At 51.4% G+C, this 27,140-nt stretch overlaps 2 protein-coding genes and 1 non-coding gene across 5 annotated transcripts; all 3 read right to left on the reverse strand.

The window, feature by feature from the left end:
- Positions 1–1,021: 1,021 nt before the first annotated feature.
- Positions 1,022–16,729, reverse strand: PRRC2A (proline rich coiled-coil 2A). Of its 3 annotated transcripts, none has more exons than XM_058665657.1 (31): positions 16,609–16,729; positions 13,897–14,071; positions 13,249–13,426; positions 12,806–12,905; positions 12,646–12,718; positions 12,183–12,326; positions 11,891–12,042; positions 11,666–11,745; positions 11,373–11,515; positions 10,970–11,060; positions 10,658–10,874; positions 9,756–10,242; positions 9,194–9,384; positions 8,716–9,016; positions 7,876–8,086; positions 5,830–7,680; positions 5,043–5,308; positions 4,713–4,843; positions 4,381–4,510; positions 4,185–4,270; positions 3,770–4,003; positions 3,478–3,618; positions 3,294–3,365; positions 3,020–3,187; positions 2,699–2,781; positions 2,344–2,554; positions 2,156–2,251; positions 1,828–2,037; positions 1,643–1,737; positions 1,446–1,536; positions 1,022–1,336 (listed from the first exon to the last, which is right to left on the reverse strand). In XM_058665657.1, exons 2-31 carry the CDS (start codon positions 14,006–14,008, stop codon positions 1,196–1,198), a joined length of 6,486 nt encoding a protein of 2,161 aa, XP_058521640.1. In that variant the 5' UTR covers positions 14,009–14,071; positions 16,609–16,729; the 3' UTR covers positions 1,022–1,195. The 3 variants fall into 3 exon arrangements, with proteins under 3 accessions (XP_058521640.1, XP_004598770.2, XP_058521648.1); XM_004598713.4 differs by lacking the exon at positions 16,609–16,729 and adding an exon at positions 16,256–16,446; XM_058665665.1 differs by lacking the exon at positions 16,609–16,729 and adding an exon at positions 16,042–16,159.
- Positions 13,599–13,730, reverse strand: LOC118758428 (small nucleolar RNA SNORA38). Its single transcript, XR_004995719.1, has one exon. It is a non-coding gene; the product is annotated as a small nucleolar RNA SNORA38 (small nucleolar RNA).
- A 4,352-nt stretch (positions 16,730–21,081) lies between the features above and the next one.
- Positions 21,082–22,754, reverse strand: AIF1 (allograft inflammatory factor 1). The gene is made up of 6 exons (XM_004598714.3): positions 22,627–22,754; positions 22,392–22,453; positions 22,227–22,293; positions 21,855–21,896; positions 21,540–21,702; positions 21,082–21,270 (listed from the first exon to the last, which is right to left on the reverse strand). The coding sequence occupies exons 1-6, from the start codon at positions 22,649–22,651 to the stop codon at positions 21,186–21,188; spliced, it is 444 nt and encodes a 147-aa protein (XP_004598771.1). The 5' UTR covers positions 22,652–22,754; the 3' UTR covers positions 21,082–21,185.
- Positions 22,755–27,140: the final 4,386 nt, after the last annotated feature.

Raw genomic sequence — 27,140 nt, forward strand, 5'->3', positions numbered from 1 at the left:
AGTTGATTAGGACAAAGGGTACTCCATCCCAGGGTGTGAGAATCCTGAGCTTCACAATGCCTGCCACCAGATGATTAGGTATGTAAATTAGCCCCAAGATGGAAGATCCATCTTACATGACAACAGAAAATGCAGTTCCAGACCAAAGTAGAATTAGCACATAGAGGCAAAGAGTTCTGCCTGACAACACTGAAGCTCACCTACCACATTCCAAGAGCCCATTAGTGTGCTGACAAAATAAGATACACTTGTGGGCCCGGCCGTGTGGCCTAGCGGCTAAAGTACTCGCCTTGAACGCACTGGGAGCCCATGTGGGCGCCGGTTCTAATCCCGGCAGCTCCACTTCCCATCCAGCTCCCTGCTTGTGGCCTGGGAAAGCAGTAGAGGACTGCCCAAACCCTTGGGACACTGCACCTGTGTTGGAGACCTGGAAGAGGTTCCTGGTTCCTGGCTTCGGATCGGCATAGCACCGGCGATTGTGGTCACTTGGGGAGTGAATCATTGGATGGAAGATCTTTCTGTCTCTCCTGCTCTATTATCTTTCCAATTAAAATAATAATAATAATAAAAAAATACACTTGCAGCACAGCTATGAACAGGACTTTTTGCCAATGGAACAAAGTGACATATGACTGCCAATTCTTGGCTGCCATCAATTGCAGTTCTACCCTCTCCTACTGATTAGCTTGCTGCAGGAAGTACCAACAATGTGACATTTTCAACACCCTTCAGGAGGAGCAACATGGAGACCATGGCAGGATACCCACCTTTCAGATGTACCAAGACCCTACATGATGTGAAGGGAACCATATCAGGGCCAGCAGAGCCGTCAACAAACTTCCCAAATGATTTTGTCCATTGGCCCTAACAGATTTGTCCAACCGAGCCCCAGCCCAAACTTTTTGTAGTTCAAAAAGACCAACTAATCAGGAGCCACATAAACATCACTTAACACCATGCTCTTGCAACAGCAAACAACCAACCAACCCATCCCCACAATTGTTTTGTGGCAATATTTTTTTAATCTTTTTATTATTATTTTTTAACAAACAGCCCCAGGGATAGGGGACCAGAGGAAGAGGGAGGAGGGGAAGTGAGGCCCCAGCCCCACAATCCCTCCCCACCCACCCCTTTCCCCTTTATATATTTATAATCTATATACAAGCCCCGGGGATGGGGGGCAAGGGGAACTCCCTCAGTGGGGTGGGGGTAGCCCAGGTTCCTTGTCCACTCGGGACCCAGGCTCCTCCGGTCTTCGGGAAGGCCCCTCTCGGGAAGGTGGCCCTGTCCGCTCCCAAGGCTTCGGCATCCAGCGTAGAGCATCAGGTGGGGAGGCCTAAGGGACAGGTATGTAGAACAGAAGGCTTAGTGGTAGGTGGTGGAAGGACGGGAAGTCAGGTAGGACTCTCAAATTCAGACTTGGGGCCACAGGGTTTCTCCTTCACCTGCTGATAGAGGTCGATGCGCTGGGTGCGGAACACTCCGCTATAGGTTGAAGGTGGGGCCTTGAGACGGGAATTGAGACCAGAGAAGGACCTAATGGGAGAAGAGTATTTAAGGCAAGCCTAGCATCTGATCTCTGGTCCCCAAGTCAGAAAGCTTCAGGATTGGATGGGGAACCTGCAGTTCCATTCTCTTTTACCTTCCAGCTGGGGGAGTACGTGAGGACCCAGATCCCCCAAGGTTGCTGCTCAGTTTTCGATAATCCTGGAACGGCTTTAGCTCCACTGGGTGCAGCTGAAAGCAAAATTCATGAATGCCCATTCATCCTGAGATGCCCACTCCTAACTCTGCAAGTGTTCTGGCACCCCGGTTCCTGTACCTTACCTCTGCTCGCCCCAAGCTAGGAGGGAAAGGCCTGGCAGGTGAAGGCAGCACCCGAGTCGCAGGAGCAGGTGGGGGCCGCACAGCTAGGCTGGGGGGCTGTAGAGCAGGGCCCACAGGTAACAGAGAAAGAGGTGGGGCAGGAGGTGGCGCTGGCGGCAGGGAGCCGAAGTTCACCACAGGCAGCTGAGAGTCTACCACAGGTAGAAGCATCTGTAACAAATTCAGGTGTGCATGTTGGGGAAGGGGAGAAATGCTGGAAAACCAAGGGGTGACCAAAACCCAAAGCAAGAAGAATCAGTGAAAGGAACAGTGTCAAGGGAAAAGGTACCTGCTGGGTAGGGGCCCCAGAAGGAAGGAAGCCACTCTGGCCACCAGGCTGCAGAGGAGAATAAAAATCCGAAGGGGATGGCAGATCCTGGCGTACCTACTCAGGAACAAGAAGAAACAGCAACTCCTCCGAAAGCTTCTCCCTCACCCCTACCTCCTAAACCTTGGCAGTACATGCCCACCTCTTACCTGAAGCAAAGGCGGGTCAGGCAGAGGGCTGGGACAGAAAGCTGGAGAATAGAGGAAGGAAGGTGGAGGGTAAAGAACTCCTCCAGCTGGCAACTTCCCCAGCTCTGTTCCTTGCAGTGCTGAGAAATCCAGAAACTGGCCCTTGAGAGCTACCCCAGAGAGAAGTGCCGAGGGAGGGGCTGGGCCTGGAGGCAGGTAGAGAGCCTGTGATCTAAAAAGAAATTGAGGTGAGGAAAGATGTTAAGCTAGTCATTTTCTCCTTTAGTCTGAGTTGTCACACCGCTCATGTAAACTTCCATCTTCCCTTTCCCCTGAGGTATCTCTCAATTTCCTTACGAGGTCCACTTAGTGTTACCTGTAGGCATTCAGTGAGGGGGTCCCAGGGCGGAAGCCACCACTGTTGGGATGTAAGTGAGAGTCCATGGTTCCACCAGAGACCTGTGGGAAAAACAGCATAGTTGGGATAGTCCCAGTTCCTCTGGCTGGGAAAGCTGGCAGTGGAAAAAAAGCTGGCACCTCACTGGGATAAAACGCAAGAAAACTGGAATAACAAAAACCAAGGGGGCTGTCGGTCTTAACTTCAAAACACATGAAGGCTTGGCTCTAGGGGGACAGCAGGCACACGAGTATGATCACCCATTCTAGGGATCAAGGGGATAGGAGAAGTGAGCCCCACCTGTGAATTAGGAGGCCCAGGACTGCTGTAGAAGACCTCAGGGTACAGACGCTGGCTTGAGGAGCTGGGCTCTGGACCAGAGTGCCCAGAGCCTGCATTCTTGGACTGTGGCTCAGCTGAGGCAGAAGTACTAGGGAGAAGCTCCCAGTCTCGGCCTATTGGAATTGCCTGAAAGGAGAGACCTTGTCAAGAGGTATGTATGTCTGGCATCTTAGATGCCCAGGCCACTCCAAGGGATCTTTACCAGCAACTTGAAGCCTTGTCACTCTCTCACCTCAGTGACTGATGCTGTTAGCTCCTTCTCTGCTTTTAAACTGTCTCCCACCACTAGGCGTAAGTCTGAATCCTGTGATCATGAGGCATGGAGATTGTCCCATGACTCAGATGTGTCAAGTCCTACTTCTACCCCTCCCTTCTCTCCACCCAACCCACAGTCTCCGATCCAGCCCATGGCCAACCTTGTCACTAGTGCCAAACTGGACTGGGGGGCCAGCTCGATGTGCTGGCCGCAGAGGGCCAGGCTCTGCACCTCGGTCTGTACGCTGAGATCGCTCTGTGCCAATGGGACCAGGGGGCAGAGGCTGCTCCCGGGGCAGCTCCTGGGGTGGGGAACATAATAAAGTGCTGTTGGAGAAAAGAGAAGGAACCCTCTGCCAAAGAATCCCCACAATACAGGGAAAGGAAAGGGGCAGGCAAAGGAAGAACCAAAGGGAGGTGCCTAAGTGTCCCTCTTGACCTTTCATGGTTTACCTTTCTGTCCCCATCATGGGAAGCAGGTGGCCGTCTCCCAGGAGGTTCAGAGGGCTCAGAGCCAGGTGGACCCTCACCAGGAACAGCATTCAGGGGTGAGGGACCTCCAGGCCGCTTGGGAGGTCCCTCTGCTGCTCCCTTGAGTCCTCCATCAGGAGAGCTTCGCTGGCTGCAGGGACCTGATGACACCTGAGAATCCCCACTCAGGTCCACCCCACTGTCAGACTGACTCATCTGAGAGGAGTGGAGAAGGAGCTGGTTAAGCCAGGGTACAAAGCACCCCAATTTGTGATTCACACATATAAACAGAAAAACTGAAAAGGTCACTATGTTAGCATCAGCCCGACTTGACCTACAATAGGCAGGAAGTTCTCAACCTACTCCCAGCTCATGTTTTCTCCCATGCCCCACTCACCTCTGTGCCAGGCACATCCTCAAAGGGACTCAGCGGTTCCATCCAGGGCTCCATGGATCCAGGCCGGTAACTTTTTCGGCTAGTGGCTGGAAGGAGGAGCACCGACCAGGATACAGAAAGTGAAAGAGAAACAGCTCTGAAGCCCACCTCCCTCTACCCCACCATTAGCCTTTCCCCTTCACTCAGCTTAACTCACCAGTATGCAAATGGTTCCAGATATGAGGGGTGAGGGCTTCAGTGCCTGTATCTGGAGACTGCCCTTGAGGGCCTGGGACCTCAGCCTTGGGGCCCAAGAACCCAGAGCTGTGAGAAGGTGCCAAGGATTCCTAAAGGTGACAGAGGCCAGAGACAAACGTGAATAAGGGTGGAAACACAGGACACTGGGACACAATGAGAGGTACAGGGCCAAGAGGGGTACAAGCAGGAACTCACTGAATTGAGCAGTGACAGCAACAGAGATAAATGAAACAAAACCAAGAAAAACCTTCAATAAAAGAGTGAAGTACAATCTCAATCCTCATCCCTCACCTCCTGCAGCAACTCTGGTTTTCTGGGAGGCCGCTCCCGCCGTTTGGAGGGGAAGGGATTAACTCCAGAAGAATCTCGTGCAGTTCCACTCACTCCTCTCACCATAGGCCCTGGCTCCTCGAAGTGGGAGTCTGGGAAGAAGGGAAACTGTCTGTATCTGCCTCCCTCTTACAAGGGCCCCTACCTTTTCATCCCCATGGTATCTCCCAATCCTCCCACCCCAGCTCCCTGCACTTAAGCCAGCAGGAAGGACCCCAAGTCCCTTTCCTCCCTCTCCAGCACTGATCTCTGGAGAGGTAGACCTTTTCACCCATATGTCCTCCAGCTTACCAGAACTGATGTTGTTGGCCCTCTGAGGATCATATCGGCTTGGGGGCCGAGAGGAGGAGCCCTGAGGGGTTTGGGGAGGCCCAGGCTTGGGCCTTGGGTGCCCGCCTGGTGCAGTTACACTCCCTTGGCGACTGCTTAGCTGGGCCAGTGCCTGTTGAATACCAGCAGGGTTGCTGTGGATAACTTGGTCCAAACGGAAGACAGCAGAACTGCTTGGCGGCGGGGGAGGCAAGGGAAGCCCTGGAGGACGCTCCTCTGGAGGACGGCTAAAGGAACAGAATATCAGTCCTAGGGTTAATTAATTGTGATCTTTCCCTGTCAAGTCAAGCATGTTCAATTTTTCCTCTCAAAAGCTACCCTCATCCCCCTCAAAACCATGCATACACCTAAGGACTTGTACACAGTCTACGAGACAGTCTCATGGGTGTAGTTTACTGTCACTTGTTACTCTTCTAGCTGTCCCCTCTATACATGCAAACTCCAACGCCTTCTTCATGACCTCACCTGCCCCTACATTTTACACTCAGACCTCACCTCATCCATAGCCTTCTCCCCTTAGATAGGTTTGGCCTAGAGGTTAAGAAGCCACTTGGGATCCCTGAATTCCCATCGGAGGAACCTGGATTATTAGCCCTGCCTCTGATCCTAACCCTGTTAACGGCACCCACATTGCAGATCTGGATGGAGTTCTGGACTCCTGGCTTCAGCCTGGCTCAACCCGTTATTGGGGGTATTTGGAAGTTAAACAGGTGAAAACTCTTTCAACTGAAACTTGTTTTTCACCTACCTTCGGTTTTTGGGCGAGGGCCAGCTCCTTTTGTCTCCTCGTCCTGGGCCAGTCCTTGCCCCAGGACCCCCACCACCTCCACCGCCACCACCAGCCTTGCCCCCTGGGCCGGGGCGCCGGTTCTGGCGATCCATGCCTGGCCGCTGACTGGAGAAGCTCCGTTTGCTCAAATCCTTGGCTCTCTGGCTCAGATCTCCACGGGACATGGTTGAAATGCCTGGACCAGCTCCACCTCCACTGCCCCCAGGAGTTCCCACAGCCTTGGGGGCCATCAGTGCTTGTGGAGGAGCCTCCTTATCCCCCCGGCGCTCACTGGCAAAATCGCTGCTCTCTGATGCAGTCTCCCATTCCTCATTGGCTTGGTCCGAGTTCTGGTTTGACAAATCGGGAGACTTGGCGGCTGCCCGGCGAGGTGGTGGGGGCACAATGACCGTAGCGAGTGCCTCCTCAGGTCCTGGAGTGGGAGCTGGGAGGGCCAGAGAGGGTTTGCCCTCAGCCCCTCTGGCAGCATTTTCCCGTTCCTGCTTCAGCCTCCGAAAACGAGGCGGTTTATCTTGCTGCTGAGCCCTCCCATGACGCCTCCTTCGGGGTCTTTCTCCGTCTTCCACGCTCATGCCCATGTTGCCACCTCCGCTGCTGCCTCCCCGTGCCATGGGAGACAGAGGCCCTGGAATCAGCTTCTCTTTCAAAGGCTCCTTATTTGTCGGCAAAGGACCTGCTGGAGGCTTTTTGGGAGCCAAGGGCTTAGTTGGAGGGCTCCAGCCTGGGCAAACAGCAGGAGGGGGCCGCCCGCCTCCGCGACCCCTGCGAGAAGGCACCCCTCTTGGCGTAAAAACTCGCCCGCCACGAGCAGTGGAGAAACGGGCTGGGGCAGGGGAAGGGGGCGCTCCTGGTGGTGGAGGTGCCAGGGGAATCTGGGCGAGCACTCCCTCCTTGGGTGGTGGGGCCTCCTTGTCTGAAGGGGCCAGATCACTCTCATGGGTCTCACTGCCGGTTTCTGAGCCACGCTGTCGGCGCCGTTTTGGGATCTCTTCATACTCTGAACCTTCACTTCTTGTCTCGCTGGCAGTGCGGCCCCGAGGAGCCGAGGAGTGGTTTGGTCCACCTGCTGCACTTCCTCGCCCATCTTCTCCACGAAACTCTCGGTAACTGCGGAATTCTCGGCTTCGGGCTCCCCGTCCCCGCCCTCCATAAGTCCCGCGAAAGCCTCTTCCTCTGGCAAAATACTCTCCCCGGCCCCGACCACGGCATGATGTAGGACCAACTCTTTCATAGGAATAGTCCCTCCGAAGCCTTGGCGCAGGAGAAAGATTCCCGCTGGGCGGGGTCTCTTTGGGGCCCATTTTGCCCTTGGCTGTCTTGAGAGGGTCTGGTTTCGGGGCCTTAGCTGCTTCATCCCCCTGTTCAGCGGGCTTAGAAGGCAGCTCTTCCACTTTCGCAGGTGGTGGTTTCTTTATAGGCCCTGCCCGGCGGGGAGGTGCCCCTGGCTCCTCTGGAGGAACACCACGGCGACTGCTGCCTGGGCGAGGGCCCCAGCGGGTCTCTGTGCGACTCTCCCTGCGTGGAGGTGGGGGGCCTTGGCCCCCTCCAACTCCACGGGCAGGTTTTCGACCTGCTTCTGGCCCCGTCAGCTGTGGAATCTCCTCTTTTGGGGGTTCCTTCTTAGGTGGTGGAGCTTGTGTCTTGGCTGTCTCCTCATTGCCTGGAGGCCAAGGAAGCGGACGGGGCCCAGGGGGAACAGACTCTTCCAGAGAGAAACGAGAGATCGGGGGTCCAGGGGCTCCATTCTCAGGGAAGCCTGGATAACTGGCCAGATAGGGTGGTGGAGGAGGCACTGGAGGAGTCTCACTCCTGAAAAAGGAGACAGAAAAGAATGGAAATATGCATCTCAGAATACAGAAAACTATAAATACGGATGAACAGTACTTTATCAACTAAACACTCTTTACGTTCATTGCCACCACTTAACCAGTAACCCAAATTATCTGTCACGGAAGCCTAGATCCTTTCACCAGGAGCTCACCCATGTCTTCCTACAGCACTCACCTCATGCCCTTCTCATCTTCTTCCGCAGCCTGGCGCAGAGGGGAGGTCAGTGGGCGAGGATCAGTGGGTGTAGTGGTAAAGACATCTCCAACCCAGGCCAATTTGGGATCCACTGGTGGAGTGCCCCGTTCCCGCAAGAGGGTGGGTGCGTGGCGTTCAAATGGCTCTGAGCTTGAGCCCCCACTGTCTGAGCGTTCTCGGGGAACGAGGCCTGTAGAAACAAAGAAAACCCAGGGCAGGTGTTGTGGTAGAGCATGTAAAGCCTCTACCTGCAACAGTGGCGACCTATAAGGGTGCCAAAACAACGTCAGCTGCTCCACTTCCAATCCAGCTTCCTGCTAATGCCGTAGACGACAGCCCAAGTGAATGGGACTCCTGCACCCAAGTGGGAGACCAGGAAGAAGTTCTTGGCTTTGGCCTGGCCCAGCCCCAGCAATTTAGGGAGTGAAATCAGATCTCTCTTCCAACTCTGCCTTAAAACAAAACAAAACAAAAAAACCCACTCTTTGATCACAAGCACTCCAGTCTTTCCCATCTAATCAGCTCCTATTTCTAGTTCCCACTAAATCTGAGCCTTTTTTGCTCTTGTTAAACAGGCATGCTTACACTCAGCTTTCCTACAGAATAGTCAACCCTTGTCCCTACCAAATAAATCCTGGCCAATAAGGGACCACTGTTTTTCCCTCCAACCCCATATTCACAACAAAACTACTTCACCAGGGCTGAGCATTTATCCTCCCTTCTTCCTTACTAAGACTAGTCCCACCAGGTGAAACCCTAACACTTATCTCCTAGGACTGAGAGGCTCTCTGGCCCTCTGCCACTCCCATGGTCCCTTACCCGAGGGATGCACGCCAGGAGAGTAGAAGTCCAGAGGGGGCCGGCCCTGCAGGAGCCGAGGGTCCATGTAAGGAGGAATCATCATCCAGCGGGGATCAAAGTTCATTGGAGGCATGGGTGGGGGTCGGCCCAGAGCACCCGGATACAGGGCCTTAGGGGGTGGTGGTGGAGCTTGTGGAGCTGGCACAGCCCCCAGGGTCACAGGCTGTGGTGGTGATGGGGGCACTGGGGCAGGGGGCGCAGAGCCCTGTTGATGCTGCTGCCACTGCTGCTGCTGCTGCTGTTGCTTCAGGAGCTGCTCCTAAGGGAGGACAGGAGAGAGGATAACAGGACCAAAAACCACATATCTCAGAGTCAGTCAACAAAGAGAATGCTCAAATGTGACAACTTAGACTAGACGGAAACTAGGGTGCCATGGCAAAGCAAGAACTGGCTAAGTAGCAGGGCCAGCAACACAAGTGGAGTAACTTGTCCTCACCTGCTGCTGGCGCTGGAAACGAGGTGGCAATGACTTCTGATACTTGGGATATCCCAAGCCCTGGCTCGGGGGCTGCCGGGTAGGACCAGCCCCATCACTCTTGGGCTCCAACTTTGGGGCTGGGGGTGTGGTAGGAGGAGGAAGCTCTTCTGTTGGTTCTGGGCCCTCTTTTGAAGGCAGCTGGGGTTCTGCTACAGTGCAAGGATCAGAATGACATAACGTATCACCAGAATTCCTGGCATTTCAGGCCCCACTTCAAACTCTTTCAAAACAGAGGTGGTTCTACTGAGTATTTATACTACTAAAGCTCTACCCATTTAAACTCCTCTCAGTAGCCACTGACAGTGGTATCAATACTCCTCAGGTTAGTTCTTTTCTAAGCATACAGGATAGTGGTTTTAGACACTTCCTTCTGTCCGATTCATTTTCCCTACTACTGATTATCCAACAAGCTAAAAACAGGTGCTTTCTATTTCATTTACCTCATCCTTACCACCCTGCACCCTAAAACCAAGCCAACATCTGCCACCACACTTCAAAGTAACTATCCCCTCCTCCATACCTGGGCTGGCTTCGAAGCTGCCACTGCTGGTGCTACTGGTAGTGCCACCACCACTCACCAGAGTGGAAGCTGGAGCCACACCTGGACTGGGGGTGGACTGGGCAGGAGGGGTCTGTGCTGGCTCTTCAGGTTCCTTTTCTGCAGTTGGAGTTGGAACTGGTGCTGGCACTGGCGGAGGAGCTGGAGGTGTGGGCAGTTCTTTGGGAACTACAGGTGGTGGAGCAGGGGCAGGAGGGGCAGCAGGTGGAGCAGCAGGCTCTGCTTTAAGCCGCTTGTCAGGTGCCCCAAACTTTTCATCGAGTCGCTTGAGTTTCTCCGCGCAGGCTGCCCGACGCTCCTCCTGCATGCGGCGCTCCTCCTCTTCTCGTCGCCGCCGGGCCCGCTCCACCGCCAGAGAGATCTCAGATGAAGATTGTTTTCGCCGCTGCCGCCAGGCCTCATCTTCATCCTCAGGTGCTGGGGGCTTGCAGGGAGGGCCTCCACGATCCTGTCAATGGACAGATCCGGCAAGGCCAGGGTGGTCAGGCATTATGCTTTCCACCATTTCTCTCACAGATCAACCATCCCTCTCTAGTTGCAGTACCTTAGGGTCAGCCCTTGGGGTTGATGGTCTCAGTGGGTGGGGACAGGCTCTAACGCTGGTGCTTTTTCCTGGTCCCTCTCCCCTGCACATCTGAAAGTCACCTTGTTCTTTCCCACCATTTCAATTTCTCACACTTTTCACACTCAGACTTCTCTAACACCAAGCCATGTCCCCAAGATTTGCAGATACCCTGCAGGTCTCTACTTCACACAGCCAAGTTCAGACTTCATCCATCCCATCTCTACTACCTCCACCACTTCAACTACTGAGCTGACACTCCCACAACTGACCCTCTAAATTCCTCATTTGAGACACTCACTGGGTAGTCTCCAGGAGGGCCCCAGTTCCCAGCAGGGCCCCGGTGAGGTGGAGGTGGGGGAGGCTTTGGGGCAGGAGGCCCCGGCTCTGTCTCTGTAGGCCGAGAGGTCTCTGTCCAGGCTGTCTTTGGAGGGGGCGGTTCATTCCCAGGAGAGGTGCCCTTCTTGCCATCTGTTTCAGGGGGCCGCTCCTCACTAGCAGCAGATTGGGAATCCTTGCTGTGAGATCAAAGTGGAATTAAAATCAGCTGCAAATTAGTACATTATCATGAGAAAAATTAACTCCCCATCCAACCCCAATAACTCTAACTCACTGGCCCTCAGCTCCCTCCTCATCAGAGTCTCTCCCATCTTCCTCATCGCTGAACTTGAGCTTCTCAGTATAGTCAACCTCCTCATGGGCCCCTGAGAAAAAAAATTAAGATCAGTAACAGAAGCAACCTATTCTCTAATGTCCAGTGTCTTCCTGAGAAACAAAAGAACTGTTCAGAACCATATGATGCTGGGACACAGCACTAAGGTCGGCTCCTTCCCTCTAAGGTTTAGACCCAACTCTAAAGCCTGTCATACTGACTGCCAAGATTCTGCCACAACTCAGCCCTCATATTTCCTCATGTTATCACCCCTGCCCTTAGATACATACTTTTCTCCCATACACCCTCATTAAAGTTTTTTCTTTAAACATCCAAGTTATTGCTTCCTTGAATGTTCACCTACCTGCCCAACCATCATCATTCTCCTGGTCCAACTGGTCAAATTCTTTAAGATTATCCTCCTTAAGAATAGAAGGCCGACCTACAGGCTCTACCAGGCGCATGGGTGGCCCTGAGCCCCGGGGGCCTGCTACACGAGGAAAACGGCTGCATACAGAAAAACAAATGGGAGAAGACAAAAATAGGAAAACACATTGTAAATCCATTCAAGACTAGACCTACTGCTTAGAAAGAAAACCATTCTCTCTCTAATAGGTTTTCCCCATCCCCAACCAATCCCAGACCTGGATTGCTCACCTGGGCCCATCAGGTGTAGGGTATCGGTAAGGCCCCTGGGGTCCGTAGGGCGGAGGGAATGGGAGATATGGGGGATACATCTGCAAAAGGGGCCAACAGCAGGTGCTCAGAAAGGAGAATCAAGCAGCTCATTAACTCTGGGAACTTGCTATCCCCCCAGTTTATCTCCATGTCATGGGTGCTCTAGGTTCCAGTGCATCCACAAGGTAAGAACCCCAAACTCACAAAGGGCGGCATCATTCCGCGGTAGGGAGGGAACTGGGGTGGGCCCGAGGGCTGCAGCCCGCCCCGGGGGTCATGACCATGATGAAGTTTGGAGTCCGGGCCCTCCAGCTCATCAGGGCCACGCCCACCTCCGTCCCTCCAAGTTGTAGAATCTACATTTTGGAAAAGACAGAAAGAAATTATTAGTAATTCAGGGGCACGTGAGCATAGTGACAACAATCGGGGAGGAGGACGAACAAACCAACACTTAGCTTTGAGTAGGAACTGTCTAGTCCAAAAGGCAGCCACTTACTCTGGGGGCGGAGGCTTGGTCCGGGCCCAGACGACTGTTCTGCAGACTCCCTTTCCTTGGCAGCCTTGTCCTGGTCGCCAGCCGCCTGCAGGGTCGGAAATTCCTCTCGAGAGAATCGTGACAGTAGGCTTGATGCCCTTCCACCTTTTGGGATGGGAGTGCACAAAAACAGCCAAAAGCATATTCAATAACACACATCACCGCATTGCAAAGCTCCCAGAGATACATCAAACACCCTCCATGGACTAAGTGCATGTTCCCCCAAACACAAGGTCAGTTCTGGGATCTCATCACCCCCTCAACCCTTACATGAGACTGAGACTTAAAATTTGCTCATGTGTCCCACAACACTAAATAAGGGATCTAAGATGTAGTGAAGAGAACTGAGAACGCTTTACTAATGAAACAGTGTAGGGCTCCTGCCGAGGCACCCACACAGTTCACCAGACAGTATGGCACTCACCATCTCCATGTGCTCCATGGGTGACGCTGGTTTGCGCCCAGGACTTTACCCCGCTTGGAACCGAAGGAGTGTTCTGAGGAAGCAGAGAGATGAGAAACGATGATATAGCTGGAGGTACCATGAGCCTTTTCTCCTCCCACCCTTCCAGTTCTCCTGGTACCTCGGGGGCTGCTGGGGGTCGTTTCGGCTGGTTGGAGGCAGGCGTCTGTGAAGCCGGCAGTGGCTGCGATTCCGGCGGCTGAGCGGTTGAGGCATCGGAACTGACAGGATAGCAAAACAGAAAGGTTATCCACAGCCTCAAGAAGCCCACCCCGCTTCTCCCACTGGGCGCAGGAAGGGGCTGAACCCTGAAGCATTGCTACCACCAACAATCAGGACAAAACACTGTCACTCTGCAGGAGCTGCTGTTTCTTCAAGCTCTCACTTCATTTAACAGAAAGCTGAAAGTACCATTCTAGTCATCTAAACCTGGAAAGGGTGGCAAAGGCATCCCCCTTTCTCTCTGGCTTTTAATGTGGCTCAGACAGACCAAGCCCACTCCAATTTAACACTTAGTTCAAAGTTAAAATACTCATCACTGCAGGTTCCCCCAAAGCTGTCTACCTCTTGGGGTCGGACTGCTCCTGTTTGCTTGCCCATCCTGTTCCGTCTTTCGGCACTAGTGAGACATTCGGGTCATTGCCTTTGTTCTCGGCTTTTAGGCTTGGAAGGTTGGCTGGGGGTGGCATACGCCGGGCAATGGCAACTTTCCCAAGACTCTGCAGGCCATGGCGAGGAGCAACTGGAGAAAAGGTAGAGAGATGGTCAAACATGCCTCACCTGGAGATCTGACAGCCTCTCACTCCAGGCCCAATTTAAACATCCTCAATGTCTTGCTCCCAGACATCATTCCCATCCCCTGTACTTGATGAATTGAGAACACTATTAAGATGAAATAATTTCATTCAATGCTTCAATGTGGGAGGGTTGGTCTTGAACCTGCGGGGAGCAAGCTGGCTCCAGAACTTCCCCAAGTCCACATTTCTTTGCCTCCAATTCTTACGTGTCCAAAGACAGGGTACCATAGACACGCCTTTGTAGGAGGATAACTGGTATTTGCCCAGAGCCCAACACCCACCCGGAAAGTGCCAGTGTCCCTCCAATCTTTGGCACCTCTCTTATAACAGTTCCCCCCAGAGGGCTCTAAAACATAATGCCCCACCCATGACTAGCCTCTAAACATTTGCAGCATCTTTGTAGCAAGACCCTCACCAGCAGGTTTCTGGATCTCTAAGGACTTGCCCTTATACGTATCAAACAGGTTGAGCGAGGAATACTTCTTTCCATCCTTCCCCTTGGCAGTCGGCCCCGAGCGATCGGACATTGCGCTGGAAGCTCATTGAGTACGTTGGGTCCTGCAGGCTCCTCCCCCAAAACGTGCCGGAGCCTGTGGGCCAGACAAGTGTCTGTCTCTGCCCCCCTTATAGATAGCTACACCAGAAGCCCAGCAGTAACCTCTCCTCTTTCCAGACAGATGTGTGACTCTTGGGGACCTTTTCTTCCAGCCTATGGAAACTGCTCAGTCCCTCTGAGCCACTAACTCACTCAGCTCTCCAAGCCCAATGCCATGCTCCCTTTTCCCCAGCCTGTTCTGGCCAAAGCAGTCGAAATAACCGCCCCATCCTCCTAATATAAACAATGTGGTAATCCATAAAGGGTAGTGGCTTCTTCATTACCCCTCACAACAATCTCTTCTTTCTCAATCAAACTCATGCCAGAGACCAACAATAAAAAAAGGTCAAACGGGGCCCGGCGGCGTGGCCTAGCGGCTAAAGTCCTCACCTTGAAAGCGCCAGATCCCATATGGTCGCCGGTTCTAATCCCAGCTGCCCCTCTTCCCATCCAGCTCTCTGCTTGTGGCCTGGGAAAGCAGTCGAGGACTGCCCAAAGCCTTGGGACCCTGCACCGACATGGGAGACCTGGAAGAGCTCCTGACTCCCAGCTTTGGATGGGCGCAGGACCGGCCACTGCGGTCACTTAGGGAGTGAACCATTGGACAGAAGATCTTTCTGTCTCTCCTCTCGGTATATCTGACTTTGCAATAAAAACACATAAATCTTAAAAAAAAAAAAAAAAAAAGGTAAAGCAAGTCCAAGTCCCAGAAAAAAAAAAATCAGAAAGGGGCGCATGATTCCATCAGGTAAGGAAGATAGGTTAGAGGACTACTTGGTAGACACCAGCTCCCTAATCAGGCCCCAGAGTCCACTCCAGTAGCCTTATGTTCCCATGTGGGGGTTTGTAGAAAGGCATGCTGGGAGTTTCAGGATTTTATGAGCTTGCTCGGGCAGACTAGCGGCTGGTGCCAGAGAAACCCCCAAGGAACAAACAGTGGCTCTGCAGAGCCCGAGATTACACTAACCCAAGTTTTGTAATAACCTATCCTTTCTCCAAACTTGCACCCATCTTGGCTCTAGGGGGGATGGGGTGGGGGGAATCTTGTCTGCACAGAAATACTGACTTCTCCTATACCGAAAAGAACAAAGCATTTATAGATCCACCTCAACAGCAGCCTGTTACCACTGGCCATACACCAGAGGGCCAAGGCCAGACCAACTCCATTTTCCTATCCTCCAGAAAAATACCCCTCAGCAGTGATTCTCATCCAATCACCCACCCCTCACCCCAAACAGGCCAAACTCTGCAACCTGAGTCCATTCTAGAATGACGAAACACTGATTTATGGGGAACAGTGTAAAAGAAAGGAATGAAAAGCAGGGGAAAGCAACGAGACAGACAAGCCCAAACCAGAGACAGAACTTTCCGACAGGCTAGAAGAGATGAGAAGATGGGGCGTGTTTGTAGACGCTTGAGGACATCTGTGGAAACATACATGAAAAGGGAACAGAAGAGTCGAAGAGCGAAGAGGCTGACACTAACAGGAGCACTAAAAAAAAAAAAAAGCAAGTAAGCAAGCAGGTGGGAAATAGATGGAGACAGGAATGGCAGGATGTAGAAAGTGAGGGGGCAGTGTCAAGAGACCCAGGAAGAAAGGGGGAAATGAGGGCGAAAGAAGAGGACGAAGAATGGGGAAAATGGAAAGGCAGAGATCGAGGAATTTAAAGATGCTGGATGAGAACAGGGTTCCGGTGGGAGTGACTCGACGCAGAGGTGCCAAGAAGGTGGAACCCACACTCCGGGAGATGGAAGGGGACCCAATGCGGTGAAAAGGAGACCCTGCAAGAGAAGGACCCTCGGACGCGGCCCACCCCAGGGACACGGCGGCCGGCGAGAGGGTCACCAGATGGAGGTGAAGAGCCAGGAGCGCAGTGGAAGGTGGGGAGGTACGGGCTCGGGAGCGAGGGGAGGGGTGGCTCGCTCCCTGCCAGGACGGTGGGTGGGTGAGGTGAGGCTGCAGACCCTCGCACCGGAGCTGGAGATGCCGGTCCGGGGAACAGAGGTCCCGGAGGGGGAGGGGCAGCCAGGCCCGGCAGCAGGAGGACAAAATGGCGGCGGCTAATGGCAGCTTCTCCTCCCCCCGCCGGCCCGCCACCACCGCCGCCGCCGCTGCCGCCGCCGCCACCGCCGTTCCGCGCCGGAAAAGGGCGTCAGCGCTCGGCTCGCCCAGACTCACCTGGCCGGGTGCGCAGGGGTTCGGGACTGGGGCCTAGGGGCTCCCCGGGGCGGGATGGCGGTGGGGCGGGGGCGGATGGCGGCGGATGGCGCCGGGCTCGGCTCCTCCCGTCTCCCTCGCTCACTCCGCGGCTGGGCTCCGACTAACGGCCCATCCGGGCAACCGCCGCCCCCGGGAGTGCCCCCCCACTCCCGCCTCTCTCCGCGACTGGACACGCCCCTCTATTTGCATAAAGGGCGGGGCGCTCGCTAGCCTTCCTCTCTTCTTCCAAGACTATCCCTTTTTTTAAAAAAAAGAGGGGGCAGGGCGTACGGAGCTTGCGGCGGTTATTTGCATAAAGAGGAGGGACTTACGGACGCTAGGACGCCGGTTGGCTGAGGAGACGGACGACCGGCGACGGCCGTTGAGACGTGCTAAGTGGGCGGGAATTCGACGCTGCTCGGCCGGGCGGTTGGGGCGCGGAATTTACACGACGGAGGGTGGGAGTAAGAGGCGGGGCGTGCGTCGTGCGTTCGTGGAAATAGGAGAGCGGAGACGTAGGGACGCCGTAAGTGGAAGGAAGCCGTGCAGTTTTTAGCGGTGGAAACCGAGAGAGCTAGAGAGACGGACGGAGAGGCCGGGGCGGGGTAACGCAGGCCCGGGAAGAGCCCGAGCTCACGCGTGTTTGCGCGAGAGGTGGAAACCCCAGTGGGGTGGGCCTGCACTTCCTAAATCACGTCATGCAGATGAGGCGGGTAGACGGCGGGACTCCGAGGGTTGGGGCTGTCATGGCAGCAGCGAGGGGGAGTCGGATGTGCTTGCATAATATATGCAAATTATCGAACAAAAAATAGAGTGGGAACTATCCATTGGTCGAAATATCGGCAGCCAGTGACCTAAAGGAACGTAATATAAATCTTCATGAGTAGACTTGCATTTGATATCAGTGGCTGTTTGTATTCCCTCAACAATGGATCATGTTACAAAATGCGGTGCTGTTTATCTCTTGTTGCTCAGCGACGGAAGAACCCTCTGCCTCCATCAGACCTGGTGCCCATCCAACCGATCATTCCAGAGTGGTAAAGAAGTAGAGGAACGCAATATTACATGCTTGAGGAGGGTTAGGAATACTGCAAGAACTCAGCGAAGCGTGAAGAACTGGTTAGGACCTAGTCAAGTGTGAGGAGAGGGTGCACATCTCGACATTAGTAAAGGCGTGTGGGCTTGGAGATCAGCTGTGAATCTGGTGTGGCCAGTCCCTTGGAAGCAATGAAGACAGAAAAATTAGGAGGAAATCAGTTCAGAATTCCAACCTGAGGCTGATTTAGAGTGAGTTCATTTCCCACACTTTCAATCTAGCAAGCTATGACACTGTTTTTGCACCAATTTTACTTTTGAGAAAAATATTTTAAAGATTTTTTAAGAGATATTCATACTTTCTGATTTTTCTCCTAACACACACACATTCTCTTTTTAAAAAAGATTTATTTATTTTTATTACAAAGTCAGAGAGAAGAGACAGAGAGGAAGATCTTCCATCCACTGATTCACTCCCCAAGTGAGCGCAATGGCCGGTGCTACGCCGATCCGAAGCCGGGAACCAGGAACCTCTTCCGGGTCTCCCACGCGGGTGCAGTGTCCCAAAGCCTTGGGACGTCCTCGACTGCTTTCCCAGGCCACAAGCAGGGAGCTGGATGGGAAGTGGAGCTGCCAGGATTAGAACCGGCACCCATATGGGATCCCGGGGCTTTTAAGGCAAGGACTTTAGCTGCTAGGCCACGCTGCCAGGCCCAACACACACTCTCTTTTAAAAAAAAATATATATTCTTACTTGAGAGAGCTACAGAGAGAGAATCTTTTATCTGCTGGTTCATTCCCCAAATGGCTGAAGCAACCAGAGCATCTCTAGTCCAAAGCTAGGGGCCAAAGCTTCTGGGTCTTGACAAACAGGGAGCTGGATAGGAAGTGGAGCAGCCAGGACACAAATCAGTGCCCGTATGGGATGCCAGCACCACATATTAACCTCATTGTTGTCAATACTTTTCCTTTACCAATTCCCATAGTAAAATGAAATCTCCGGGCTTGTTGTAACAGCCTAGCGGTTAAAGTTCTTGCCTTGAACGCGCCCGGGATCTCAAATGGGTGCCGGTTCTAATCCCGGCAGCCCCGCTTCCTATCCAGTTCCCTGCTTGTGACCTGGGAAATCTAGTCAAGGCCTTGGGACCCTGCACCTGCGTGGGAGACCCAAAAGAGGCTACTGGCCTTGGATTGGCTCAACTCCAGCCGTTGTGGTTATTTGGGGAGTGAATCAACTAATAAAAACCTTTTTCTGTCTTTTCTTTTCTTTGTAAGTTTGCTTTTCCAATGAAAATTTAAAAAGATTTATTTATTTGGGCCCAGTGCAATAGCATAGCGGTTAAAGTTCTTGCCTTGAATGCGCCAGGATCCCATATGGGCGCCAGGGATTTCTCTAATCCCAGCAGCTCCACTTCCCATCCAGCTCCCTGCTTGTGGCCTGGGAAAGCAGTTGAGGACAGCCCAAAACCTTGGGACTCTACACTCACTTGGGAGACCTGGAGAAAGTTCCTGGCTCCTGGCTTCGGATCGGCATAGCACTGGCCATTGTGGTCGCTTGGGGAGTGAATCATCGGATGGAAGATATTTCTCTGTCTCTCCTCCTCTCTGTATATCTGACTTTCCAATAAAAATTAAAAAATAAACCTTTTAAAAAAGATTTATTTATTTGAAAAATAGAGTGACAGAGATGAATCGGAGGAGAGGTGGCTTCTATCTTCACATGGCTACAATAGCTAGGACTGGGGCCAGGCTGAAGCCAGGAATGTGAAACTGCATCCAGGTCTCCCCACATGTGTGGCAGGGTCCCCCACATACTTGGTCCATCCTCTGCTGCTTTCCCAGGAAAATTAGCAGAAAGCTGATCTGAAGCACAGAAGCCAAGACTAGAACCTACGCTCAGATGTGGTAAGCCAGTGTTCCAAGTGAGGTCACCGCAATGCAGACCCTGACTTCTAACAACGTGGCTGAATTGTGCCTGTTCTGTATTGAAGACAAAGCACGAGTGCACAATAAGTTCTTTTGTGACTCTTTTTTTGCTCAGTGTTTTGTTCATGAGATTGTCCATACAGTTGTGTACAGATATGGTTTGTTCTTATTGCTGCATTATAGTAATACATGATGTGCCTATGGCCCAATGTATTTATCTTGTATGAATAACTTAGGCCCAAGATCATTACTATCATTCTTGCAGTCCGTTATTTCATGTGAGGACTACAGGATTACTACATGGCAAACATGTAGAATAGTATCTGTCACATACAGGTGCTCAATAAAAGTTAGTCATTCAGTTAGTTATATTCAGGTACAGTGTTCATATTTAGGTGAGTAAGGGTCTCTTTCTCACCTGAAGCCCTATACTGTTAACTGTAGCTGTGCAGGACTCACCCACTAGGATGCCTCCCTGGCTCATTGACTGGGTCTGTCCTCAGGGTATAAATCACATAAGCGAATCAGATTCTCTTTCCTAGGGTGGAGGGAGTGATCAGGAAACATGAAACATCGGCCAGAGGTTGTGCTAGAGTTGACTCACTCAATCCCATGGAGGAGGATATGGCCATCCCCACGAAAGCTCCAGCCCTCCCTTCTGTCGTTTACAGACCCTGTATCCCAGATGTGTACCCCACCAGCGCTTCCCAATACAACCTCCTCTACCCTTCATTATATAAAGTCCCTTCCTTCCTTCCTTCCTTTCTTTTCTTTTCTTTTCTTTTTTCTTTTCTTCCTTCCTTCCTTCCTTCCTTCCTTCCTTCCTTCCTTCCTTCTTTCAGATTTACACAGAGAAGGAGAGATAAAGTCTTCCATCTATTACTTCACTCCCCAAATTGCCACAATGGCCAGAGCTGACCTTATCTGAAGCCAGAAGCCAGGTGCTTCTTCATGGTCTCCCATGAATGTGCAGGGTCCCAAAGCTTTGACCCATTCTCTACTGTTTTTCCAGTCCACAAGCAGGGAACTGGATGTGAAATGGAGCAACCAGGACACAAACCCATGCCCATATGACTTCCTGATTGCCTGCGAGTGGAGGATTAGCCAATTAATCCATTGTGCTGCTCTCCCTCCCCCATAAACTCACTTTCTATAGCATGTCCCAAGAGGACCTCAGTGATTCATATAATGCTTCAATTATGAGGCCTTAAAATGTTGTCATCCTTGACTTCATTAAATAACACCACCGTTTTCATCCTTTCACTTCAAGTTTAAATGTTCTTGTGGGCTCTGAATAGGTCAGGTGTGATAGCAGAGATCACACTGTCCAGAAAAGAGCTCAGGGAGGCTGCCCAATTGGTCAAGGGCCCAGAACTAACAATGGTAGAAAATGTGGTTTGTTTTTTTTTTTTTTTTAAAGATTTATTTTATTTTTATTACAAAGTCAGATATACTGAGAGGAGGAGAGATAGAGAGGAAGTGGAGCCGCCGGGATTAGAACCAGCGACCATATGGGATCAAGGCGAGGACCTTAGCCACTAGGCCACGCTGCCGAGCCCCGAAAATGTGGTTTTGAGGAAAGCATCTCATTTCTTAGGAAAGCCACCTTGAGCCTGGGTGATAGTTTTTCACGTGTACATAGCTTTTCCCCCTTCCCACATTCCCCGAGGCCAAGCTGACTTAAACATTTGGAATCCTTCTCCGTGCACAAAGTCATGTGCCATGCAATATAAACTGGAAAACTGTTGATGAATTGTTCACCTAAACAAGTCCTTGCTGCCCTTCCCTTAGACATATCCCTCTTCCCCAAACCAAGCAAAAGATATCCCCCAAATAAAAACCCAGCTGACTTGACCTAGAGTGGCAGGAATCTTTAATTTGGCTCACAGTTTTGTCTCCTTTCTCCACACTGGGGTCATTAAAGCCCCTTCCGGCTCCACCCACCCAATCAAGGCAACTCAGAAATGGCTTTCTTGGCTGGAGGACCAGTTGGCTTTTCTTGTTCTCTTGTTTTCTCCTCATACATTAGAATCCTGGTTGAAATGGGGAAGAGACACAGGGATCAGGAAACGCTTTTCTCAAGGCAGAGAAAGGCTTGCTGAGAGAGCCCAGGAGGGATGAGGTTGTGGGGTTGGGAGGAAGAGGTTGGACAGAGATGGAGGTGCTGAGGGATGTAGGGACCTTGAAGAGCCTCAGAAGAGTGTCCCTAAGCTTGGAAGAATAGATGCCAAGCAAAGTGTACCTCTTGAACGTAGGGTCAAGGGGAGTGGAACAAGCGAGTGTTGTTGGGATTGGCACTCACATTTTTAGGATGGCAGATCTCTTGCCCAACATCATCCTGAGGAAGTCGGGGTAGCTGAATGTCTCCCCAGAGCCACCTGACACATCGCTGATTAATTTCTTTAGCTCCAGGTGAGTCTTGGGGGCCCCAAGTTTCTCCAGCATTCTCTTCAGGGACATGATATCTGGAGGGCAGAGGGCAAAGATGAGGGGATGGGAAGGAGAAAGAGAGGAAGCCCCCACTCCTACCCTGTTCTCATGTTCCCCTTCCTCTGACTCAGGTGGGTGTGGGTGGGCTGTTTCCCAGACCACAGAGAGGGGAGCACCCTTCTCTCACCGATATCTCCATCTCCATTCAGGTCAAATTCCATGTACTTCCCTGAGTGAGAGAGGAAGCAGAGAGAGTAAGTGCTGCCTGGAGGGTCAGAGGCAGAGGGTGGAGGTTGCTGGCTCCTGCTTGGTGGGGAGAAGAGGTGGGAGGAGGAGGGGCAGACAGAGGAAATTGGGATGGGGGACCCTGTTAAGAGGGGAGGGCAGTAGGGGAGTTGCTGAGAGGGATAAGCCAGGAAAGGGACCACTATGTAGGAGGCAGGTGGTAAGGACCTGTTCCCTTCTTTCTACTGGACAGGTCAGTTTAATACCATGTTGTCTGCCTTCTTCTTAGGAAAGGCGCGCCCCCCCTTGCCTCCACCCCACGGGAGCTCCTCACTCTTGAAGGCTTCCAGTTTGGAGGGCAAATCCTCATCCGTGCTGTATTTGGGATCATCCAGGAATTGCTATAGGAGACAAATAAGAACAAGGGTAGGACCTTCCCCTGACCAGCACGATGCTCCCTCTGTCCCCCAGGCACAGCCCCCTCCCTTCTTGCTGCTACCTTGTTGATCTGGTCTAAACCTTCCTCCTGCCGGGCCTTCAGCAACCCAAAAGCTTTTCCTCCTGTCAAGGTAGAAAACATCATCACCATTGGCCCCTGCTTGCCTCTTCCCACCACAACCTGGCACACCCACAGTCAACGGCTTCTGGGTTTTTTAGCTGAACTGGCCCTGCAGCCCAGGTCTGCCCACACCCTTGCTCCCATCTTATGTCCCTGTCTATTCCACCTTCCCTACCCTGCAAATCCTTGGCGTGGCTCATAACTCAGCAGGTGCTGGGAGAGGCAGGGAGAGAAACCAAACGCTGCCAGTCAGTCTCTCTGCCTGCTGCCTGGCCATCAGACACCCAGGAGCCTCACTCCCAGACTTCCCCTTTCCCCTTATTCCCTCCTCCTCTACCCCCACTCCCCACCCCCAGAGCCTAACTTCCCCATCAGCTTCTGCTGATGCCAGCACCCCAGAAAGGAGAGACAGGTGTAGAATTGAGCGGACAAAGAAATTCCACAAAATTCCTCTTATAGCTCAAAGGATTGCAAAGGAGATATTTTGACAGCCCTTAGAGGTGTGAGGAAAGGGCTTTAAGAACCCCCAGGGGTATTTATTCTCCAGGCCATATGGCCTTTGACCCTTTCCCAAGGGCTTGCGTTTTGTCAGATGTCCTGTCACTGGGCATGCTGCTGAAGAAGGACTGGCTGAATTTCTTGACTCTGGGAGTGGGGGAAAAGTCTCACCACTGCTTGGCAGCTGCCAGAGGGTGTTGGAGATGCACGTGGGGCCCATAAAGAGAAAAAAGCTGCATTCCTACCATCCAGAGAGGCCCGTGGAGAGATGGACATGCTTCATGAGGGATTCTAATTTGTTTGCTTCAGGATGTGCGATGTCACCCTCTTTTCTTGCTTGTTTTGTAATCTGTAGTGAGATCTACAGAGCTCAGGAGTTTGAGAACTGAAATAGACTCTTTGGAGGAACTCAAAGTGGGACTGAAAGAGATAGTATTTGTGATTTGTGAACCAAAGAGACAGGGAGGGAGTTACTGGCTCACTCACACTGACGACATTGGAAGGTGTGTGTGTGTGTGTGTGTGTGTGTGTGAGAGAGAGAGAGAGAGAGAGAGACAAAGATTGGGCATGCTGGTTACCATGGATTCACTAGAGTGAGGGTAGTTCTGATAAACAGCCTCTCTAGGCAGAATTTAATCTCCATTATCACAAATTGACTGGTCACTGCTAGAAGAAGTAAGGAGAGTGCATCTCCATTTGCTGGGATGTCCTTGTCCCAACTTCCACTCATGGCTCGCTCCGTCCATCCTGCCCAGCACTGCCAAGCAGATCATGTCTTCTCCCTCCCTCCCAAGTTTCTCCTTCTGCATCTGGGAGGTTTCACTTCTCCCTGTCCCCTTCCCGACCTGGGCAGGTGGGGGCAGAGGATGCTGACTTCTTGGCTTACCTTTTTGGCAGTTGCCTTTCCCTTAGGGGACAGCAGCAGCCATGTCCTCCCCATGCTCAGAGTGCCTGCTGTGGAATTCTTTCTTTTTTCTTTTTTTAAGATTTATTTATTTTGGGCCTGGCGGCGTGGCCTAGCAGCTAAAGTCCTCGCCTTGAAAGCCCCGGGATCCCATATGGGCGCCGGTTCTAATCCCAACAGCTCCACTTCTCATCCAGCTCCGTGCTTGTGGCCTGGGAAAGCAGTCGAGGACGGCCCAAGGCATTGGGACCCTGCACCCGCGTGGGAGACCCGGAAGAGTTTCCTGGTTCCTGGCTTAGGATCGGCGCGCATCGGCCCGTTGCGGCTCACTTGGGGAGTGAATCATTGGATAGAAGATCTTCCTCTCTGTCTCTCCTCCTCTCTGTATATCCGGCTTTCCAATAATAATAAAATCTTTAAAAAAAAGATTTATTTATTTTTATTGGAAAGTCAGAGATATACAGAGAGGAGGAGAGACAGAGAGAAAGATCTTCCGTCTGATGACTCACTCCCCAAGTGGCTGAAACGGCCGGAGCTGAGCCAATCCAAAGTCAGGAGCCAAGAGCCAGGAACCAAAACCTTCTTCTGGGACTCACATGCAGGTGCAGGGTCCCAAGGCAGCTGAATGGGAAATGGGGCTGCCGGAATTAGAACCAGCAGCCATATGAGATCCCAGTGCATGCAGGCAAGAACTTTAGCCACTCCCATGGAATCATTTCTTTATTCATACATTTATTCCACAACTTTTTAAAAAAAGTTTTGTTTATTTATTTGGAAAGTCAGAATTATAGAGAATGGGAGAGATAGAGACAGAAGGATCTTCTATCTGCTGGTTCTGTCCCCAGATGGCCACAGTGGCCAGTACTGGGGTAAGCTAAAACCAGGAGCTGCTTCTGAGTTTCCCATGTGGGTGCAGGATCCTAAGGACTTAGACCATCCTCTGCTACTTTCCAAAGCTATAAATAAGGAGCTGGATCAGCAGTGGAGCAGCTAGGACTTGAGCCAGTACCCATATAGGATGCAGGTACCATAGATGGCGGCTTTACATGCTATGCCACAACACTGGCCCCAGTTAGTCAACAATTATTGAGTGCTTATTATATGCCAGGCAGGCTTCTCAATCCAGTGGGCTAAACAAACAAAAGTTCTTTTTTTAAAATTTTAATTTAGGGCCCGGCAGCGTGGTCTAGTGGCTAAAGTCCTCACCTTGAACGCGCCGGGATCCCATATGGGTGCTGGTTCTAATCCTGGCGGCTCCACTTCCCATCCAGCTCCCTGCTTGTGGCTTGGTAAAGCAATCAAGGACGGCCCAAAGCTTTGGGACCCTGCACCCGCGTGGGAGACCTGGAATGAAGTTCCTGGTACCCAGCTTCTGATCAGCGCAGCACTGGCAGTTGCTGTCACTTGGGGAGTGAGTCATCGGATGTAAGATCTTCCTCTCTGGCTCTCCTCCTCTCTGTATATATGACTTTGTAATAAAAATAAATAAATCTTTTTAAAAATTTAATTAAATTTATTTGATTGTTTTAATAATCAATTATTTTATTTTACATTATTATTATCATTTTATGATACAGGTCCATAGGCCCTGGAATTTCCCTTGCACCTTCCCCAAATTAATTTCTTCCCCCACCACCAAGTTCCCCTATATTATCACTATAGTATAGTTAGTTTTATTTATTTATTTACTAATATTGGAAAGGCAGATATCCAGAGAGGAGGCAAAACAGAAAGGAAGATCTTCCATCCGATGGTTCACTCCCCAAGCAGCCGCAATGGCTGGAGCTGAGCCAATCCAAAGCCAGGAGTCAGGTCTTCTTCCAGGTCTCCCACACGGGTGCAGGGTCCCAAAGCATTGGGTCATCCTTGACTGCTTTCCCAGGCCACAAGCAGGGAGCTGGATGGGAAGCGAGGCCACTGGGACATGAACTGGTGCCCATATGGGATCCCAGTGCATTCAAGGCGAGGACTTTAACCACTACACTATCGCGCTGAGACCTATAGTATAGTTCTTTTTTTTTAAAAAAAAAGATTTATTCATTTTATTACAGCCAGATATACACAGAGGAGGAAAGACAGAGAGGAAGATCTTCCGTCCGATGATTCACTCCCCAAGTGAGCCGCAACGGGCCGATGCGCGCCGATCCTAAGCTAGGAACCTGGAACCTCTTTCGGGTCTCCCACGCGGGTGCAGGGTCCCAATGCATTGGGCCGTCCTCAACTGCTTTCCCAGGCCACAAGCAGGGAGCTGGATGGGAAGTGGAGCTGCCGGGATTAGAACCAGTGCCCATATGGGATCCCGGGGCTTTCAAGGCTAGGACTTTAGCCGCTAGGCCACGCCGCCGGGCCCAGTATAGTTCTTAATAAACAGTCATATGTCCATCATTGTGGACATGGACAATGGCAAAAATTCCAGCATCCTATTGTCAAGATATAGTTAACAATTTCACTGGGAACCCATCTTTGATCTGGAAGTAGAGATGTACACTGCAGTGCATCAAGTTAAATAACATGCTAGTGAATAACTAATGTGTCATTGAGGAAATGAAAAAGAAAAACTTCTTGAAGAAAATAATGTTACTGATGATCTATGAGTCAGTGAAGAATTTAATGAGGAAGAAAATGTTTTGAAGAGAGATGGAACTAAAAAAAAATTTAAATAAAAATCCATGAGATATAGTTTCTGCTGATCTTTGTTGATGAGATATGTCACCTATAGGCAACAAATAGATGGGTTTGGTTGTTTTAATCCAGCTATTCCTCTTCTCTGTCAAGAGAACATCTTTAAGTATCTTTTGTAGGACAGGTTTGGAAGAGACATATTCTTTTAACTTTTCTTTACTGTGGAAGAATTTTGTTTCATTTTCAAAGACAAAGGAAAACTTTGCTGGGTACATTATCTTGGGCTGACTGCCAGCAAGAGACAGTGTGCAGGTGTGGATGATGTTTGTTCAATTTGTCAAGCTGAATTTCAGGAGCCAATTCTTCTCATCTGTCAGCATATATTTTGTGAGGAGTGTATTGCTTTATGGTTTAACAGAGAGAAAACCTGCCCCCTGTGCAGAACTGTCATTTCAGATCGTATCAACAAATGGAAGGATGGAGCCACGTCAGCACACCTTCAGATATATTAAGTTGTATAAACTGTTAAGGCCACAAAATGCTAATTTCATTTGGTTACTGACTGTTAACAAAGGTGTTAGAGTGGTTTTTCAGAGGTACAAGGAAAATGTTTCCAAGCTATTTCAGAACAGTGTGATAAGACTTACATGTGTAGTCCAATTTGA

Source organism: Ochotona princeps, chromosome 1, assembly GCF_030435755.1.
Source record: "Ochotona princeps isolate mOchPri1 chromosome 1, mOchPri1.hap1, whole genome shotgun sequence".
NCBI lineage: Eukaryota > Metazoa > Chordata > Mammalia > Lagomorpha > Ochotonidae > Ochotona > Ochotona princeps.

Coding starts and splice junctions, on each gene's coding strand:
- PRRC2A (XM_058665657.1), bottom strand. CDS start 14,008: ATGTCCGATCGCTCGGGGCCGACTGCCAAGGGGAAGGATGGAAAGAAG. Junction 11,516..11,665: donor CCTACACCTGATGGGCCCAG/GTGAGCAATCCA, acceptor TTCTGTATGCAG/CCGTTTTCCTCGTGTAGCAG. Junction 11,061..11,372: donor GAATGATGATGGTTGGGCAG/GTAGGTGAACAT, acceptor TTTTTTTCTCAG/GGGCCCATGAGGAGGTTGAC.
- AIF1 (XM_004598714.3), bottom strand. CDS start 22,651: ATGAGCCACGCCAAGGATTTGCAGG. Junction 22,294..22,391: donor GTTTAGACCAGATCAACAAG/GTAGCAGCAAGA, acceptor TGTCTCCTATAG/CAATTCCTGGATGATCCCAA. Junction 21,897..22,226: donor CAAACTGGAAGCCTTCAAGA/GTGAGGAGCTCC, acceptor TCTCTCACTCAG/GGAAGTACATGGAATTTGAC.